The sequence below is a fragment of the Prionailurus viverrinus genome, chromosome A2 (genome assembly GCF_022837055.1).
Source record: "Prionailurus viverrinus isolate Anna chromosome A2, UM_Priviv_1.0, whole genome shotgun sequence".
Taxonomy (NCBI): Eukaryota; Metazoa; Chordata; class Mammalia; order Carnivora; family Felidae; genus Prionailurus; species Prionailurus viverrinus.
Genome location: NC_062562.1, coordinates 6,211,436 through 6,230,405, shown reverse-complemented (window position 1 = coordinate 6,230,405; position 18,970 = coordinate 6,211,436). Strand labels below are relative to the sequence as shown.

Here is an 18,970-nt window from a genome sequence, read left to right as displayed (position 1 = left end):
GATGATGCACATGAAAACGATGTTTCTCTTTTTATTGAAGAATAATTGACATACAATACTGGATTAGTTGCAGGCATACACATAACACTTTGATATACATACACATCATGAAAGGGTCACCACAGTAAGTGTAGTTAGCATCTGTCAACATACAAAGGTGTTACAGTGTTACATTGACCATATTCCAAATATGGGTATGCTATATCTCTTGTCTTCATTATTTTATTTATAACTCAGACTGTATCTCTTAATGCCCTTCACCCATTTCCTCCATTCCCTCCCATTCCCCTCCACTAAGTCTTGAATAGATATGACACTCATCTGCACAAAGGCCATCCAATGAAAACCACAGCAAACGTGATTAGGGGAGCAACTTTATAACCATGCCTGAAGAGAAGAATGCCTGGTATCAGTGCGATCTCATAAAAACAGATATGCATATTTGACACAGAAAAAGGAAAGATTTACAGGAACTGTCATAACAATGAAAGCAAGGCATCAACGACTAGACTTTAGCGTCGTGTCCAACGTAAATGACAATGAGGAAATCAAAGCCTAGAGACCGGATGGACTGAATGCGGTAGACAGACTATGTGATGGACTGTCGGGCTTAACGATAAGGGACGTGCAGGGAGGCCGGCAGGAAACCATTTACTGCCCAGGCTGTGGGGTGAACCCATTGGCGCCCTGCGGGGAACTGGTCTCGCCCCCCGCCCACCCCCGCCCCGCCCCCGCCCGTAGCCGCGCCCCCAAACCTGGTTCCTGCCCCAGCCGTGTCCTCCGGGCGGGATCCAGGCCTCAGGCCCAGCGCGAAGCCCACGCCCGAGGGAAGCCCAGTTCCGCCGTCTGAGGTGGAAGTCCCGCCCCTCGATTCCCGGCAGGAAGCGGAAGTGGCGTCACGCGCTCGCCGGGGTCTCCGGCAGTTTCTTGGAGCAGGGTTGAGCCCGTTGGGCTGGTAGCGGTCGGACGTGGGCCGGCTGTGGTGGGGAAGACGTGAAGGGAGGCAGGAGGTGGGAGTCCAAGGCCGGTTTTAGTCGGGGTCGGCGATGGTCCTGCTTAACGGCCGGGCCGCGCGGCTCGCATCCGCCTAGACCGCCCGACAGGCCGCTGAGGCCGGCGGTTCTGGCGCGGAGCCGCTGTGGTCCTGCTGGGAGGGCGCGTGCGCGGGGTGTTCGTGGCCACTGTGCTCGCCTGTCCTGCAGTGTGCAAGCGGCCTTTGTGACTTTTGTCCCAAAGGAAAAGAGTTTCTGCTGCTGGGAGTGGCCCAGACTCCGCCGCGTTACTCGCAGCCTCAGGGACCCGGCCGGTGAGCGTTCTGGAAAGTTGGTTCAGCGGGGCCTGTGTTTCCTTTCGGTGGGGAAGAGGCAGTTTTATCTGAGAATGTGGCTTTGTCTGCGCTCGTCTTTTCTTCGGGACACACTGTCTTAGGCAGGTGATATGCTTTCTCGGATGTGGGTAGTGTGCATGTTTCAGTACCTAGTTATACACACGTGCTCCACTGGTCTTTGTACTAAAGAGAAACCGTTTTCACGTCGCTTTTCCTGAGACCCTCCTGAGCCTGTCCATTCCCACCAAGTGGCAAGCCAGGGACTCCGGGAGAAAAGAATGGAGGCGTGAATACTCCATTTTCAGAATAACTGGATTTCCCATTAACAGGGCATTGGGACTGTTTTCCATTTAGTGGAAAGACATTTTTCTTTCATAAAATCTTAAACCTGAAGGAAATGTAAGCAACTACTGCTATGAATGTGCGTTCAGGTAGGTTCACCCATTTTTGCATTTTGCGTGGTTGCTCTCTCTAGATAAATGTATTTTTCAGTGGACTGTTTGAGAGTAAATAGGGAATAAATTGTAGATGATGCTTGACCTTCAAATACTTAGTAACGCAGCTCCTAAATATAAGGACATTGTGCTACTAAAACCATAATACATTGATTCCACCCAAGAAAATGAAAAATGTTATCTAATATCTGCTCTGTAAAAACTAAAGTTTTTCACATTGTTTCAAAATACGTTTTTGGATGTTTCGGGATCTAGGATACAATCAAGGTTTATATGACAAGTTTTTATGTCTCTAAGTCTCTTTAAAGCTAGAGCAGGGGGGTGCCTGGGTGGTTCAGTGGGTTAAGCCTCAGACTCTTGATTTCAGCTCACTCAGCTCATGAGATCCAGCCCTCTGTTGGGCTGACAGCATGGAGCCTGCTGGGATTCTCTCTCCCCGTCTGTCTGCCCCTCCCCGGCTGGCGCGTGTGTTCTCTCTTGAAATAAATAAATATTAAAAAAAAAAATAAAGCTAGATCAGAGCCATTTTTTCTTCATAATACTGACTTGGAAGAGTCACATGTTCTTTGAAAACTTGTACTTAATGCTATTTGTGATTTTATTTCCATGGTGTGTTTAAATGTTTTCTTTATTTCTTGGAATTTTAGAAAGTGGTAATTGGGTTCAGTATAGAGTTAGTAGACTTTTTGTCTGAAAGGACAGAGGTAGTACATAGCAGGGGTGCAAGAGCAGCTGGCTCTGGGGTTCTAAAATCCCAGGTTCTAATTTTTTTTTTTTTTCAATGTTTATTTACTTTTTGGGGACAGAGAGAGACAGAGCATGAAAAGGGGAGGGGCAGAGAGAGAGGGAGACACAGAATCGGAAACAGGCTCCAGGCTCTGAGCCATCAGCCCAGAGCCCGACGCGGGGCTCGAACTCACGGACCGCGAGATCGTGACCTGGCTGAAGTCGGACGCTTAACCGACTGCGCCACCCAGGCGCCCCAAAAATCCCAGGTTCTAAAACAGACCGGGTTCTGTTACTGGCTGCTTACAAAATCAGAGAAGGGAGTATTGTTGAAACACCACAGGAATGTACGTCAGTAAGGCCCATGCCACGAAAATCAGCTACCTAAAGACTAAATTGTGATGTTACTCTGTAATAATTTGTATATTAATCAAAACAGGAAGGACATAGGAAAGTGAAAGGCTAGTGTATGTGTGTGTGTGTGTGTGTGTGTGTGTGTATAGTACATAGTATATATAAATAAACACATGCACATAAATAAATACAACAAGCATAGACAAAACATGTCAACCCAGTATATTTTAGGTTTAGTTTAGGTTTCTGGAATTGGCCTTGAGGTGATTGTCCATTGTTCACTTCTTCAAGGCTAATCCCCTACTTCCAGGCCTTGGATACGTTGGGTGTTGGCGTTAGTCTTTGCAGTTCCCCCAGCAGTGTTTGTATTATTTCTCGATGATTATGTCCAGTGGTGGGGTATTCCAGGATCCTCCTTTTAGATTTTCCTGCCATAATGATGGTTCTTACGCTACGGGTCAGAGATAAGGGAATTCTGCCAGGTGCCAAGAATGTCTGTATTGCAATTACACATTTAGACGCTGGGGAAAGAAAACCACAGAGTGGTAGCTTGCTGCAGCTGGGTTTAATCTGAGTTCATTGGAGTTAAGACTTTTTAAAAAGTTATCTACCACCAGCCTCCACTTTGACTTGATGGTGTGCCACAGTGATATATTGGATCCTTAGTACTTAGTGTCATCTTAGAGATGGTGTGGAATAGTATTTTCTTTTCCCCCGTGTATAGTCATTCTCATGAATGCTTATGTGAAGGATCTGTATGAAGATTTATAGTATGGATTGTGGTGATGGTGCAAAATCCTTTGCTGAAGGGGTTCTAAGTTTGTCTATGTCTGGAAGTTGGGTAGTGGGCTGTGATTTTCCACTGGGGTGAGTCAAGTCAGAGTTTTGGTTATTAGAGACTTATTCTTACCGACATCAAGTAAAATTCTAGTACACAGGTTGGCATACTGTGGACCCTGGGTCAAATCTGGCCCTCCAGCTATTTTTGTACGTAGAGCTTTATACAAACTTAAATGTATTCATTGGTTCTTTGAAACCACAATGACAGAGTTCAATATAGCACAGGGACTATTTGGCCTGCTTTGCCTAAAATGTACTGTATGGATCTTTAGAGTAAGTTTGTTGACCTCTGTTATAATAGGCTGCCTGTCTGTTTCGTTGCAAGGGACTAATTAGTTTCCCATTAGTTAGCCACCACTAAAGATCTCTGCAGGACAAAGCATTCTGATTTCCTGTTTCATTCTCACTGGTCTTGACAGTTCATGTGCCCACTTTGTCTTTGGTAATTAAGTGTTACCTACTTCTGCTACTCTGGGTCCTCATCATTCCTACTGAAATCAGGGAGTCCATCTCAGTGATGGTATATCACCTACAATCATACCTGACCTATAGAGGAGAATAACCACTTAGGCTTCAAGGGTAAGGTGCTCCACTTACCTGTTTCTCAGTAAAGTTGTGGAAAGAGTGTTCTGTTCCCTCAAGATGGGATGGGGAATGGGGGCTGTGTATCACACATGATAAATCCATTGCAACATTCCTATCTCCCTAGGATTTGCTCCTTCAGATTTTGTTGTGGAGTTCTGCTGGTATGTGAACTCTTTCTGCTGGTATGTGGGTCACCAATGAGTCTGTGGTGCCATCTAAGCTGTTAGAGCTTTCCCCAGATCCATGAGCTAGAATGTATTAAACCCAGACTGTCTAAAAAGCGCACCCATGTCAATGAATTTGGCCCAGTTTATTTGTTGTATTTCAGCCTTCTAGGTTTGGCATGCTTACAGCTGTTTCTCCCGTAGGGTACCCAGCTTTCTTCTCCATATTACTGGAGTTGAAACTATTTTGTTGTGCAAGCTATTTTATCTTGCACTGTGTTGTATTCCTGTTACTGTGGATTTTGAACTGAACTAGTTATGTTACCAGGGGCATAGCACATAGTTTGGGTGGGTCTTGAGGAGGAGCGTTTCTTTCCAAGACTTCTACCCCAATGAGATTTTTCCTCAGTATTTTTAAGCAGAGGAAGGCTCATTTCAGAAACGAAAGGGCAGGATAATTCCCTACTATGGGAGCGTCAGTGTCTTATGGATTTAAGATTGTGAGCTTCCTGTTGGTCCGACTAGATGTCCCCATTCCAGTTTTCAAGTACTCATTCCTTTCTCATCAGTGCCCTAATTTTCACACGAACAACTAGTTGAGACAGCCATTCTAATTGTGGTGTTATTTTTACCTGTGCAATTAAATTTCATGTTTTATTTTCAACAATGTGAGTCCCGTGGCCACAAGAAATGTGCTTTTTAAGAGCTGTCTTGAAGCCTTCTGGTTCTCAGGCCTTGAATTGAGCTCGTCGTAGTAAATCTGAGCATGTCATTTCGTGTGCAAGTCCAGCCATAAGAATCCTTGTACTCCTCACTAATGAGGTAGCAGCCAAACATAGCATTTACTTGGACTCCCAAGCAAGTGCTTTTGTTTGCCTATCTTCACAATGAGCTACAGGTGATAGCTTGATTTTCATAACGCAGCTGAATGTCTTTCCCATTGTCAGGGAGCTTAGCTCCTGGCTCCAGAACAAAGACTTGATGAAATCACACACTTGATGAATCTCCATATCTCATCTCTACCAGTGTACCTCCTGCAGTCACTGTCCGTCTCAATTTTGTATAAGTCTGGGTGTATGATCAGGAGACAAAAATCTCTCCTTGATTTCTAGATCTACATGGGAAGAGTTTACAAAGATGTAAAGAGTACTCTATCCTAGAACTGAACAGAATAATAAGGTAAGATTTGTAGGGGTGCCTTCTCCCCAAGACTGGGTCACATCTTATTTGTGAAGGTATCATTGCAGTCCATTGCTTGTGAATAAGTTGGCTGGATTTCCTGGGGCAGAGGTGGTCAGCAGGCATTGGGCAAGCATTTGGAATGCAGACAAGCCAGGTATCCACAGGAAATAAGTGTTCAATTTGCAGACATTCCTGGCTGGTGGGTAAGTGCTTAGAAGACTGAGATCCCCATACACTTGTATTTCTAGAATAATTAACTGCATTTCCCAACACTTGGGATATATACTTTGTTAGAGACTGTTCTTTAAAAAAAATTTTTTTTTTAACGTTTATTTATTTTTGAGACAGACAGAGCATGAACAGGGGAGGGGCAGAGAGAGAGGGAGACACAGAATTGGAAGCAGGCTCCAGGCTCTGAGCCATCAGCCCAGAGCCCGACGCGAGGCTCGAACTCACGGACTCACGGACCGTGAGATCGTGACCTGAGCTGAAGTTGGACGGTTAACCAACTGAGCCACCCAGGCGCCCCTGTTAGAGACTGTGTAATCTAGATGGAGACACATTAAGTGATGTAAAGTAGCTTAGTGGTCTTGGTCAACAATCACTGGGTGCCCTCAATGGGCCAGGCCCCGTGACATGTACTGGAAAATAATGTTCTTCAAGCAGATGGAATGCTACCCTTAGTATGCAAAGAACTCTCCAAAAGAAAGGGGATCCTCCTGTCAGACAGCTTTTTGGGGAGATGAATATATTCTGTATTTTCCTTGTACTGCTCATTACATGAGTAAACATAAGTGTCAGAGCTCATCCTCAGAATACTTAAGATCTACGCATTTCATTGCATAGCACTTATATCTCAGTTAAAAAGAAAAACCAAAAGGAAAAATGTACAGGTGTGGCATGAAAGTAAACACATTTGGGTCTGTTCAGCCCAAAGGACTTCCGTTTGAGACCCCTGGCAGTAAGTGCAATCTGTACGAAGCATTTGAGATGCAGTATTTGTGGCAGCATGTAATTTCAGGGTTCTGGTCTTTTCATGGATAGAATGAAGTATCTCGGGTTGTGAGGGTTATTTTGGTTTATGGTAATGAAACTGGAACTTCCAGTGTTTGTCATCACTTGGATAGCATTCTGTAGATCAGCATTTGGGCTGCTGTTCTGTGTTTAGTTTATTAAAGAATTATTAATTTTTAACATAGGAGTTATCCTTCGAACTGTATCAGATTAAAAGATAAAGTGAGTAGGAAGCCTTGTTAAGAAAGGAATAAAGGGGCACCTGCGTGGCTCAGTCAGTTAAGCATCTGACTTCGGCTCAGGTCGTGATCTCACAGTCGTGAGTTCGAGCCCTGTGTCAGGCTCTGTGCTGACAGCTCAGTGCCTGGAGCCTGCTTCGGATTCTGTGTCTCCCTGTCTCTCTGCCCCTCCCCTGCTCATGCTCTGTCTCTCTCTGTCTCAAAAATAAGTAAAAACATTTTTAAAAAGTTAAAAAAAAAAAGGAATAAAAATGACATAAAAACTTGGTGAAAAACAGAAGTGATAATAGGAAAAGGAGGTTCCCCAGGAAGACTTCTAAATAGACCAGTGTGAAGCTGTCTGATTTGGCATTGCTCCTTTGCCAGGGTGAGAGGAAGTCCATAAACCTTAATTGAACTGAGCCTCAATTAGGACCCACTGAGGCTGTTGAATACTTGTAATGTCTTCTGAGTTTTGTAAAACCTTTCCACCATTATTTTTCTTATCTTTTTGGGTTATTTAGGATAGCTTATGGTTACTTGCCTTGTTTGTCCTTACCTTGCCCAAAAGAAATCCAAAATATTCGTGTATACATTTGTGTTTGTATATAGGATACTCGATTTTCTCACCTGTTTGAATTTTTGCAACAATGATTGGATGAATCCGTTTATAATTGAGTATCTTGTCTCTTTGGAATGTTGGGCCATTAAGCTCTGGGACATTTGCTGTATATGTCACTGTTTTCTACTTAGTGCCTAGCACAAGACCACAATTTCTTAATTATTTGTGGAAAGAATGAAGGAATAAGCCCATTATGATAACTTAAGAGGAGGTTCAGGGCTCCAAGCCACTCTAAGCTCCATCAAATGAAGCCCAAGGGTGTTAACCAAATAGAACACTTCATTTTTATCCTCTGTGTACTATCCAGCAGTATTCTAGGCCAGTGCTGTCCAATGGAAATACAAATGTGTAGGTCATGTATATGATCAAAGCTTTCCTATACCTGTGATAAAAAAAAAAAAAAGAGATACACTTTATCCCATCTATTCAAAATATTTCGGCATGTAACCCATATAAAAATTGATTTTAAATTCTTTTCGTCATACCAAGTAGTCAGAATTCATTGGACATAAAATTTTTGTGACATGTACTTGATATGTGTTTGAATCATGTAATAAATACAGTTGAGAAAGTAGATGTAAGTTTACCCAACCATATTTAAGTTCTCTAATAAGTGAATCTGCAAATGAGTTTTACATTTAAAATATAAAAATAAATAAAACTTAAAATCCTGTTTTACTAACTGCCTATCAAGTACTCAATAGCATATGTAGCTGCTGGCTACCAAAATGGACAAGTCTAAAATGATGTCTGATTATTATTTGGGAATAAGAACCTCAGGAGATCAAACATTAGAGACAAGCCTATCTACATTAAATTGTGGATCTCTTTTTTACTAATTGGAAGGTGTTGGACAAATGATTAGTGTTCTATCTCTCTAATTTTATCAGCTATTAAGTAGGGCTAATGATACCTATTGTAGAGAATTGTTATGATAATCAAGTGAGCTGATATACATAGAGCTCCTACTGAGAAAATGTGTCACATATCCTCAGGAAATTGTAATCGATGTTATTGACTTTCATACCATAGATTATACCATTTTTAGTGAATCTCACATATATCATCTGCAGAGAGAGAGCTAATGTATGATGTTTGATTGATGGATTAGTAATGCTTGCTGATTAATGATTGATGTGGAAAGGACCCCAGTTAACCCTGTGTCAAGAGTAATGAAAATTGCCATATTTACTTATATTCTTAAATTGCACTGAAGTGATCTTGGCATCCGATTTTGCATCAGGCAGATTTCACCATCAGTGTCCCAGGATGGCAGCCATTGATTTGACCCATGGTAAGTCATTGTTGATTCTCATTTTCAGAGGATTCTTAAATGTAACCCCTATACAATATAGGGTCCAGGGATCTGGGCCTAAGCAGTTAGGCTGCTGGTTCATTAGAGCTAAAATTTGCCAGAGAATGCTGTTCTGTAAGTCAGCTTCCTGGTGTGTGCGCTTTGGGAGTTGGTGCTGCATAATCCCATTGATGAGTTCTATTATCTTGGGCAAATAAAGAATCAGAGTTCCCAGGGATTGGGTTTCCATACCTGCAAAATAAGACTGTGGCCCCTTTCTACATGGGTAGTGTGTCTGGCACATTCTTTTTGTGGCTTCAGGTGTGGCTGGGCTACTCTGATATTTTATGGCAATAGTGTGTATTTGCATGAGATTTCTTGAGTGTATAGGGATATACAAGAATCTCAGAATAGGATGGAATGACTTTCAGGTGGGTGATTCTGGGAGATATGCTTGTGTTGCATTCTAAGAACCTAAGTGTTATTTTTTCCCTGAGATCTTTCTAGAGATCATTTTCCCCTTCATGAGGAAAACACAGAGGCAGAAAGGATGGTGGCTGTCTGGCTGAAAAATTATCATCAGGTAAGAAATAATCACATCAATCAACAGAATGCCATATTTACATCTACCAGGTGGACACATTCCTTCTAGGCACATCTATGTCCTGAGCTTCCTAAAGCAAATGAAGCCCCATGCAAGGACTGAGTCCCGAATTGAAGCTTCCCTGGAAGTGGAAATTCATTGAAAAGGGATTACAGTGAGAAGTAGTCTCAGTATTTCCGTAATCAATCCTGAAGCTCAAGGATTTCAAGTGCAGGCTTCCGCCTTGCTGTGTGCTCTGACATGGTAAGATATAAGTGTCCTTTTCTTAAAGAATTCAGTCATTTTATGCTGTTTATCGAGAATCTGTAGTGTGCTCAGAAGTCTATTGCAATAGAGGGAAATAAGAAGAGAGCTCCTACTCTGGTTATGATGAGATAAACTCATGTTTAAAAGGTGACATTAAAACCATATGAGTGGAGAGGAGCAGTGAGTGAGTCTAGATCGAGAGAAGAGTACCTAGGACCACAGAACCATGAGATGATAATGAGAAATCTCACAACCCTGCATCGGTATTGAGTCTCCCATCCTGAAAAAACGTGTTCCTTTGGGGTTTTTTGGTGAACGTTGGTGGGGATGTTTCTTAGGCCAACCCCGGTGTGATGGTTTAGATTTCAGTGACCTTTGACGACGTGGCATTGGACTTCACCCAAGAGGAGTGGATATTACTGGACCTCTCTCAGAGAAACCTATACAGAAACGTGATGCTAGAGAACTACCAGAACCTGGTCACAGTAGGTACGTAAGGCTGCCACCATTCCTGATATGGATCGTGTACTTAATGTGTTTCCAGGCTTGGTGATGCCTAATCTGAAACAGAATTGGAAATAGGAGATGCATAGTCCCTGCACTAATGGGCTGTAATCTGCAGTGGGTATTCTGGAAATGTGGCCGTAGGGCCCACAGTAACACCATTGCTCTGCTAAGAATTTATATTCTCAGACTCCATTTTTGACATTCTGAATTATAAAGCTGGGGTTGTTGCCCCATCTTCTATGTTCAGTAAGCTATCCTGACGATTGTGATGTGCGCCAACGTTTGAGACCACTGCTCTAGTGATTTCCCCATCAGAAAAGGAAGATCTCCTTTCCTTATCTCCTTTATTTCCTTTGGGTTTTTTTTTTTTTATGTTTATTTATTTATTTTGAGAGAGAGAGTAGGGGGAGGGAAGAGAGAAAGGTAGGGAAAGAGTTAGGGGGGTGGGGGGGACAGGGAGAGAATCCTAGGCTTTGACAGTGCAGAGCCTGATGCAGGGCTTGAACTCACAAACCATGAGACCATGATTTGACCTGAGGCAAAGTCAGATGCTTAATCGACTGAGCCACCCAGGTGCCCCTTCTTTATTTCCTATTTGAATAAATGTCTTATGTTTTTAAATATATATGTACATTTGTTTTGGCTTTCAGGGGTCAGAGATAATGATTTTTTGTCACAGAAAGGGAGCATTTGCCTTTTTGGTCCTTTGGAATAATTTCACTGCTTTCATTAGAAATAAGAGTTTTAGGGGCATCCGGGTGACTCAGTTGGTTAAATGTCCAACTCTTGATTTTGGCTCAGGTTGTGATCTCATGGTTCGTGAGTTCAAGCCCCACATCCAGCTCTGCGCTGAAGGTGCAGAACCTGCTTGGGATTCATTCTCCCTCTCCCTCCCCCTCCCCCTCCCCCTCCCCCTCCCCTTCTGTGCCCCTCCCCTGCTTGTGCTCTCTCTGTCTCTCAAAGTAAATAAGAAACCATTAAAAAAAAAAAGAAATACAGTTTTGGATTCATCAGAAGCCTTGTGATCTCTTGCGTGAGTCTCTCCTATTAATGTACCTTTTCCTGTGGACAGAATATCAACTGTCGAAACCTAAGCTGATCGCTTGGTTGGAACAACAAGAGCTAAGGGCAGTGGAGCAGGGTATTTTGCAAGGTGAGTGTGGTGACAGACATCACTGGTGAATGAGAAGCATGTCACTGGTCAATCTGAGGTATGACATCTTTGCAACTTTAATGTGTAACATTTTTAAATACATTTTGTCTCAGGGCTGAAGCCATTTGTCTTTGATGTTTTGGGATACCTTGAACTTCCTTCAGTCTTCTATTGAAAATTTCTGTGATGTCACAAATGACCTGGTGCTTCTACAGGTTTATCTTTGGCGTGTCCTTGTTGTCCACATGTTTTTCATGTGTCTACTTGATAATATTATGTTACCTGGATAATATTTTGATAGTTTCACATCATATTTGGTTTTCAGAAAGTTATTTTTTAGTAAGCCACTAAAGTGTGTTCCCACACACTTTTCGTTGTATTTTTCCCATGAACAAACTGATGCAGTCTTTTTTCTTTCTTATTTCACTCATTTTAAAATGAAAATAAAACTGAGTCTTCTTTTAAGATTGTTTAGCCTATGGTTTATTTCTACAGATGTTTGAATCTGTGTCTTTGTTTTACTTCAGAATGGGAGACAGGACTTCAGACTAAAGGGTCAGAATCTCACCAGGATTTTTTTGGAGGAAAAACAGCCAGTGAAATACAAAAAGTAAGACTGATTTGAGATATTTCTTTTTTTTTTTTTTTTTAAGTTTATTTATTTATTTTAAGGGAGAGAAAGCAAGCGAGCGGGGGAGGGACAGAGAGAAGGGGAGAGAAAGGGAATCCCAGGCAGGCTCCACAGTGCTTGAACCCACAAACCATGAGATCATGACCTGAGCTGAAATCTGATGCTTAACTGACTGAGCCACCCAGACACCCCTTTTTATGATATTTCTTCTATTCCGCATTCAAAAAAGATTGGTAGTTCTGTTATAAAAACTCAGTGCAGTTTGGATATATTTGAGACAAATGGCATTGACCAAAGACAAAGCAGAGATACTCTGAATATGATGATTTAGGGTTTATAATCTAAATCTGTTTTGAAAATTGTTGATTCCTCGATACCACAAGTACACATTCCCCAAGATATAACTTGTCATTGAGTCTTTAAACATTTTCATGAAATTTTACTAGAAGGGTGCCTGGGTGGCTCGGTCGGTTATTAAGTGTCCAGCTTCAGCTCAGGTCATGATCTCATGGTTCATGGGTTTGAGCCCTGCGTTGGGCTCTGTGCTGACAGCTCAGAGCGTGGAGCCTGCTTCAGATTCTGTGTCTCCCTCTCTCTGTGCCCCTCCCCTGCTCACACTCGCGTGCGCGCTCTCAAAAAAATAAATAAACAAACAAACAAATAAATAAATAAATAAATTTTTACTGGAATGATCACGAGAGTAGAATAGATGACATCAGTTTTTGGCAGAGGAATTCCCTGGTTTAACCTGAAAGAAATCAACAGGAACTGTATTTATGTAATAAAAGTGGTAAGAGTCCTTGTCATGTTTTTAGCATTATAAGGTTGAAACTTATCAGTCTGAAAATGCTGTCATCATCTTTCATCCCTTCATCAACAGGAGAGGACCCACCATGGAGTAGAACTCTCTGACTGTCAGCAAAGTGGGAAAGACTTGAGGAAGCACTTCAACCTTAAGACACACGTGAGAACTCAAAATAGAGAGAACGCTTTTGAGTGTAACCCATATCACAATGGCTTCCTTAATCTGCAAAAGAAAAACTCTCCTAGAGAGAAGCTTTCTGAGTTGAATCGGTGTGGTAAAATCTTGCGCCTGACTCCACCTATCATGTATGAGAGAACCAGCCTGGCAGGGAAGTCTTTGGAATGCAGCGACTGTGGGAAAACATTCATTAATCATTCCCATTTTCAGGCGCACATGAGGATTCACACTGGAGGAGATTTTGATGAATGGAAGCCGTTTATAAGAGCTTCAGTCTTCTCAGCAGGCCATACTGAGCATGTGCAGACACATACTCAAGAACCCCATGAATGTAAACAATGTGGGAAATCTTATGCAGATTCCAAGTGCCTCAATAATCACATCATTCGACTTCACACTGGAATAAAACCCTTTGAATGTAGTGAATGTAGGAAAGCCTTTGCTACATCCTCCCGTCTTTATGTGCATTTGAGACTTCACACCGGAGAGAAACCCTATCGGTGTAAAGAATGTGGGAAACACTTCCAGTGGCCCTCGCTCCTTCGTAAACATGTTCGAACTCACAGTGGTGAGAAGCCCTATAAATGTAAGGAATGTGGAAAAGCCGTCAGTCGTTCGTCAGTTCTTAATGAACATTTGAGAATTCACACTGGAGAGAAGCCGTATAAATGTAAGGAATGTGGGAAACGTTTCGCTTGGCTCTCGGTCCTTCGTAAACACGTTCAAACTCACAGTGGTGAGAAGCCCTATAAATGTAAGGAATGTGGGAAAGCCCTCAGTAGTTCCTCAATTCTTAACGAACATTTGAGAATTCACACTGGAGAGAAGCCGTACAAATGTCAGCAATGTGGGAAAGCCTTCACTAATTCCTCACGACTTAGTGTACATTTGAGAACTCACACTGGAGAGAAACCCTATCAATGTAAGGAATGTGGGAAAGCTTTCGTTTGGCCCTCAGTCCTTAAAAAACATTTACGAACTCACAGTGGAGAGAAGCCCTATGAATGTGGTGAATGTGAGAAAGCCCTTGGTAGTTCCTCGTATCTTCATGAACACTTGAGACCTCACACTGGAGACAGACCCTTTCAATGTGGTGAATGTGGGGAAGCCTTTAGGACTTTCTCCTATTTTCATAGCCATTTGAGAAATCACTCTAGAGAGTAACCCTGTGAATGTAAGCACTGTGGGCAAGCTTTCACTGCTGCTTTCATCTGGATTCAACACTGAAGAATCCACACTGGAGAGAAGCCCTGTTGATGTAAGGAATGTGGGAAAGACCTCACTTGGTCCTCCAGCCTTCACAAGCGTATACAGACTCACAGTAGAGGGAAGCCCTGTGAGTGTACGGGATGTGAGAAAGCCTACACCACTTCCACAACTGCAAATACACATTTGAAGTCCCACTGGAGAGAAGCCCTTTGAGGGTACACACGGAGGGGAGGCGTTCACCGTTTGCTCAAGCCGAACTCCATGCGTGAAAACTGATACCGCAGAGCAACCCCTTAGACATAAAGGAGTGCGAGAAAGCCTTCACGTCATGGTCACAACGTAACACCTAAAAAATGCACCATAGATTATGTACAGAATAATTGTGACCAATTTGTTACCTTCCTGCTAGTCTAGTTTCTACACCTTGGTTGCAGCCTGGTCCCAAGTGAGACTACCACCGTTAGACTTAATGCTGTTCAAGCCACCCGGGTTGTCTGGTCGCGTGGACCTTGTCTAATACTGTGAAGACGGTGAACATTGGAAGTAGTTAGTTCACTGCTCAGAGAGTCCACTGATGGTGCCTCATGGAGGTGAAGGTGTGGGGGTGGTATATGTCTCTAAATTTCCTGAAAATGCTCTTGGTTCTGTCTCACACCTGATCTTTCTGGGTCAGAAAAGACTTTAGAAATGGTGAGGGTTATACACCCAGATTTCATAGCTCTGCAAAGAGAGCTACACACCCAGTACTGGGTTAGAAAATACTTTCAATCTCAGTGTGCGGAGAGATTGGGAACAGAGCTCCTAGATCACCACAACCCGGAAGAAACCAATTATGTTGTTTGCCTGTGTTTAGAAATAGCTGCAGCTGGCACGTGACTTACTGGTTAGTTTCTCATCCTTTCATATGTGGGAGATAGAGAACCTTGTGAATATGGCAAGTCCTGATAATCTGAAGTACTTGCTGCCACCACTGGCAGTTCTTCAAATTGACCTTTGGATAGAGACGCAGAATCCACCAGAACCTTGTTTCCGTACTGAGTTGACACATTCATACACTCGTGACCCTTGAGCAGCCTTTAGTTTTGTTGTGGGTGGCCTCGGAGGCCACAGCAGCTTAATGTCATGTTCGTTTGGGTTTAAACCAGTGGAGTACACGCCGAGTCAAATGTAGCGATGATCCTGATCAGAAGTGACCTGGGCACATTTGTCTTAGGTTTATGTTTGGAGGAGGTTGGGATATGAAGTGATTCTCTTGGGTGTAGGTGGGGGTGTAGGCTTCACTGCTTCGTGTGGGTTGCAGTGTAGAATACGCTGGCCTTCGGTGGCATCATTGGATTATTGCAAAGCCTACTTGTCCTCATTCCAACGATCTGATACCCTCATCAGTAACATCTGTGTTTGTCAATAACCACGCTTGCCGACTTTTTGTCTCATTAGGATCCTCTTTTCGTAGTCTGATTGTCTCTTCCTTAATAAGAATGTCTTCTAGATGGGGAAATGTAAAGCACTTTCCACCTGGTGGGTCTCACTGCTGTGACCTCCATTTCCTATGGGAGAAGCCTGGCAGTGTAGTTCAGTTCTGCTGGAACCATTCTTCCCAGAGAAGCTTGATTGCCTCAGTGATGTACACTGTGGTACCCCCCATGCTGGACCCCTTCATCTACAGCCTGAGGAAAAGGATGTGATGGGGGCCCTGGGAAGTCTTCACCTAAGAGAGATGGGCCCTGATGGGCCACTGGTCTCAGAACCGAGAGGATATTGTGGGCCCCAAATGCAAATGTTGTGGATTTAAATCTTGCGGTTATTTTTCTCTTGTAATAGAAACTTCATTTCCTCTGTTTCCAGAGCACCCATGATGTGCTTGTATTTGTCTTTGTATTTGTTTCTCAACAACTTCTTTAGTAGTTCCTTTGTTACCTTTCTTCCCTAATTACAGTTCCAGAATTCTTTGGTCAGATTTCCTGTAGCCATTCCTGACATGGCCAACATTAGATGTGAAACACTTCCATCAAGTGCTGGCCTGCTTTCCTCAACTGCCCTCTCAAATGTTGATACTCTTCAAGTGCATTTATTTGGGTGCATTATTCACATGAAGAAGGGGCATGAAAAGGCTACTACAGTTGTAATTAAAGTCCTTGCCATGTCAAAACTGTTCATCCTGTTTTACATGTATAATTTCATGCAATTATGATGTTTCTTACAGAGATCTTCTCATTTACCCCATTTCCCACCAATAGCTTGTGATTGCAATGGATTCTACCATAGAAACAGGGATGTGATTTTCAACTTCCAGTGTAGGAATGTGATTTGAGTGGTAGTTTGCTTAGGAGTTTCTATGTAGTATGTTGCATAGGAGAAGTCTGAGATACTGCCTCATTCTTTGCCTTCTGTCGTCCTCCTATCAATCCCTCTTTTCTTATCCATGTTTAACTGCACCTTTATTTTCCATCATTGCTACCTTAAGATATGCCCCGGGACCTCAGGTGGAAACTCCTTTTCTCATTGCATGATTGGCAGCTGGTGGAGGGAAAGAAGAATGAAAAATGAGTGTTTGATGGGTAGAGTTTCCCTTTGGGAATATGAAACCATCTGGAAACAGCGGTAATGGTTGCACAAAACAAAAACAGAAAAAAAAAACCAATGTATTTGATGTGAACAGAATAGAATTGTACACCTAAGTGTTTAAAATAGTGAATTTTGTTACAGATATTTAAACACAATAAAAAAGTAACAAGAAGAAAAGACTGAGATTCCTTTCTGATAATATCTTTAATTCTGTAGTAAGGTAATAGGCAGTTGCTGGGATTTTTTAGAGAAATCTTTTTTTTTAATTAAAAAAGATTTTTTTTTAATGTTTATTTTTGAGAGAGAGAGACACAGAGACAGAGCCAAAGTTGAGGAGGGGCAGAGAGAGGGAGACACAGAATCCAAAGCACATTCCAGGCTCCAAGCTGTCAGTACAGAGTCCGACGCAGGGCTCGAATGCATAAACTACGAGATCGTGACCTGAGCCAAAGTTGGATACTTAACTGACTAAGCCACCCAGGTGCCCCTCGAGAAATCTTTTAATACTAGCCCTGAACAGTCTAGAACAGAATCTCAAAAATTCAATATTGACATTCTGGTCTGTTTAATAATTTCTTGTGAGGGCTGTCCTGTGTAGTGTAGACTTTTATTTATTTTTTTTCAACGCTTATTTATTTTTGGGACAGAGAGAGACAGAGCATGAACGGGGGAGGGGCAGAGAGAGAGGGAGACACAGAATCGGAAACAGGCTCCAGGCTCTGAGCCATCAGCCCAGAGCCCGACGCGGGGCTCGAACTCATGGACCGCGAGATTGTGACCTGGCTGAAGTCGGACGCTTAACCGACTGCGCCACCCAGGCGCCCCTAGTGTAGACTTTTAAAAGATCCCTGTTGTCTACCCACTAGGTGCCAGCACATACGTGTGGTAACTAAAAATGACTAGACATTGCCTTTGCATAGGGGGCCAAACCAGCCTGACAACCGCTGGAGAAAAATTCTATGGGTGCTAGAGTCGATAGTGTCAGCTTTTACACTGATGGCAATAAGAGGAAGAAAATTGTGGGGAGGATAAAACATCAGTTTAATCTTGGAAAGGGTGAGTTGAGGAGCCTACAGAACACCTCACTGGTAACAGAATATCAGAGGTCAGATTTACTCGTGTGTCCATTGGTCTGTACTGATGCAGGTATAAATCAAGGACATACTTCTCCAGTTTGAGAGCCTGCTTCTCTCCTGCAACACACATACTCACCACCAAATGCAGCAATGACTGAAAAGTGACCAAATACATTTTGGATACTACTGGCTTAGCCATCTTTTGCTTTGATCTAGTTATGTGATAAGTTAACTTAAGATTTCCTTAAGATTAATGCACTGAAATTCCTGGGACCACAAGATGGCAGAATATGAGGTCCCCACTTGGATCCCCCCACAGCAACAATAGTCAGCCTTCCATGAACAAAAGTGCTTTGTGGAAGTTTTGGAATCCAGGTAGGAGACTACAAAACCCGAGTAGAGTCCACAAACTAGGAGGGTCATTTTGAGAAGGGACACCTATGCCCAGATGGCCGGCTCACTGGCTGTGGTTCCAGCTACACATGTGGAAACAGCCATGTCGTCATGTGGACTTCGCTACAGCCCCATTTGGCCTTGTCACCAGCACCATCACTCAGGCCCTGGAAGGAAACACATCCAGCCATGCGTCTCAGGTAACAGGCCTGCTGACCTCACTCTGAAATGCAGACCTTGAGCAAGCCAGCCGGTGACCCAACTGAAGCCTCTCTTTAAAAAAAAAATTTTTTTTTTTTGATGCTTATTTATTTTTGAGAGAGAGAGAGAGACAGAGCACGAGCAGGGGAGGAGCAGAGAGAGAGGGAGACACAGAATCCGAAGCAGGCTCCAGGCTCCAGGCGCCAAGCTGTCAGCACAGAGCCCGACTCGGGGCTTGAACTCACAAACCATGAGATCATGACCGGAGCTGAAGCCGGAAGCTCAACCAACTGAGCCACCCAGGTGCCCCCCACCTGAAGCCTCTCTTAGCTGTGGTCTTCCCCACAGAGGAATCCAGAAGGACATGTGTCCATCTGTGAGCCTGGAGGCAGGCCTACTAACCTTGGTCTGACTGCAGATCTTAAAGCAGCCCACAACCCAGCTCCCGGCACCAGGCCACGATATAGGAGGAGTCCTGCCCATCCTGGGACCGTGGGGGAGACTGGCCCATCAGTGCCCCCTGAGGCAGGCCTGCAGAACCTGGTCATGGCTGTGGGCCCTAAGTAGCCTTGTGAATTGGCTCCAGGCCCTCTCAGCTGTGGTCTGGGGCCATTTGTGCCTG

At 43.4% G+C, this 18,970-nt stretch overlaps 1 protein-coding gene and 1 long non-coding RNA gene across 18 annotated transcripts; one reads left to right on the top strand and one right to left on the bottom strand.

Annotated features, from left to right (window-relative positions):
* Nucleotides 1-11: 11 nt before the first annotated feature.
* On the bottom strand, nucleotides 12-842 carry LOC125150121 (uncharacterized). The gene is made up of 2 exons (XR_007146215.1): nucleotides 756-842; nucleotides 12-387 (listed from the first exon to the last, which is right to left on the bottom strand). It is a non-coding gene; the product is annotated as an uncharacterized LOC125150121 (long non-coding RNA).
* Nucleotides 843-16,844, top strand: LOC125149774 (zinc finger protein 426-like). 17 transcript variants are annotated; one of them, XM_047828937.1, is made up of 9 exons: nucleotides 843-1,010; nucleotides 1,237-1,306; nucleotides 5,564-5,630; nucleotides 8,693-8,781; nucleotides 9,279-9,364; nucleotides 9,994-10,120; nucleotides 11,211-11,291; nucleotides 11,819-11,901; nucleotides 12,803-16,844. In XM_047828937.1, exons 4-9 carry the CDS (start codon nucleotides 8,757-8,759, stop codon nucleotides 14,066-14,068), a joined length of 1,668 nt encoding a protein of 555 aa, XP_047684893.1. In that variant the 5' UTR covers nucleotides 843-1,010; nucleotides 1,237-1,306; nucleotides 5,564-5,630; nucleotides 8,693-8,756; the 3' UTR covers nucleotides 14,069-16,844. The 17 variants fall into 17 exon arrangements, with proteins under 17 accessions (XP_047684893.1, XP_047684858.1, XP_047684902.1 ...); XM_047828902.1 differs by lacking the exon at nucleotides 5,564-5,630 and having other exon boundaries at nucleotides 1,237-1,758; nucleotides 8,731-8,781; XM_047828946.1 differs by having other exon boundaries at nucleotides 843-1,306; nucleotides 8,731-8,781; nucleotides 9,289-9,364.
* Nucleotides 16,845-18,970: the final 2,126 nt, after the last annotated feature.

Coding starts and splice junctions, on each gene's coding strand:
- LOC125149774 (XM_047828902.1), top strand. Junction 10,121..11,210: donor CCAGAACCTGGTCACAGTAG/GTACGTAAGGCT, acceptor TCCTGTGGACAG/AATATCAACTGTCGAAACCT. Junction 11,292..11,818: donor GGAGCAGGGTATTTTGCAAG/GTGAGTGTGGTG, acceptor GTTTTACTTCAG/AATGGGAGACAGGACTTCAG.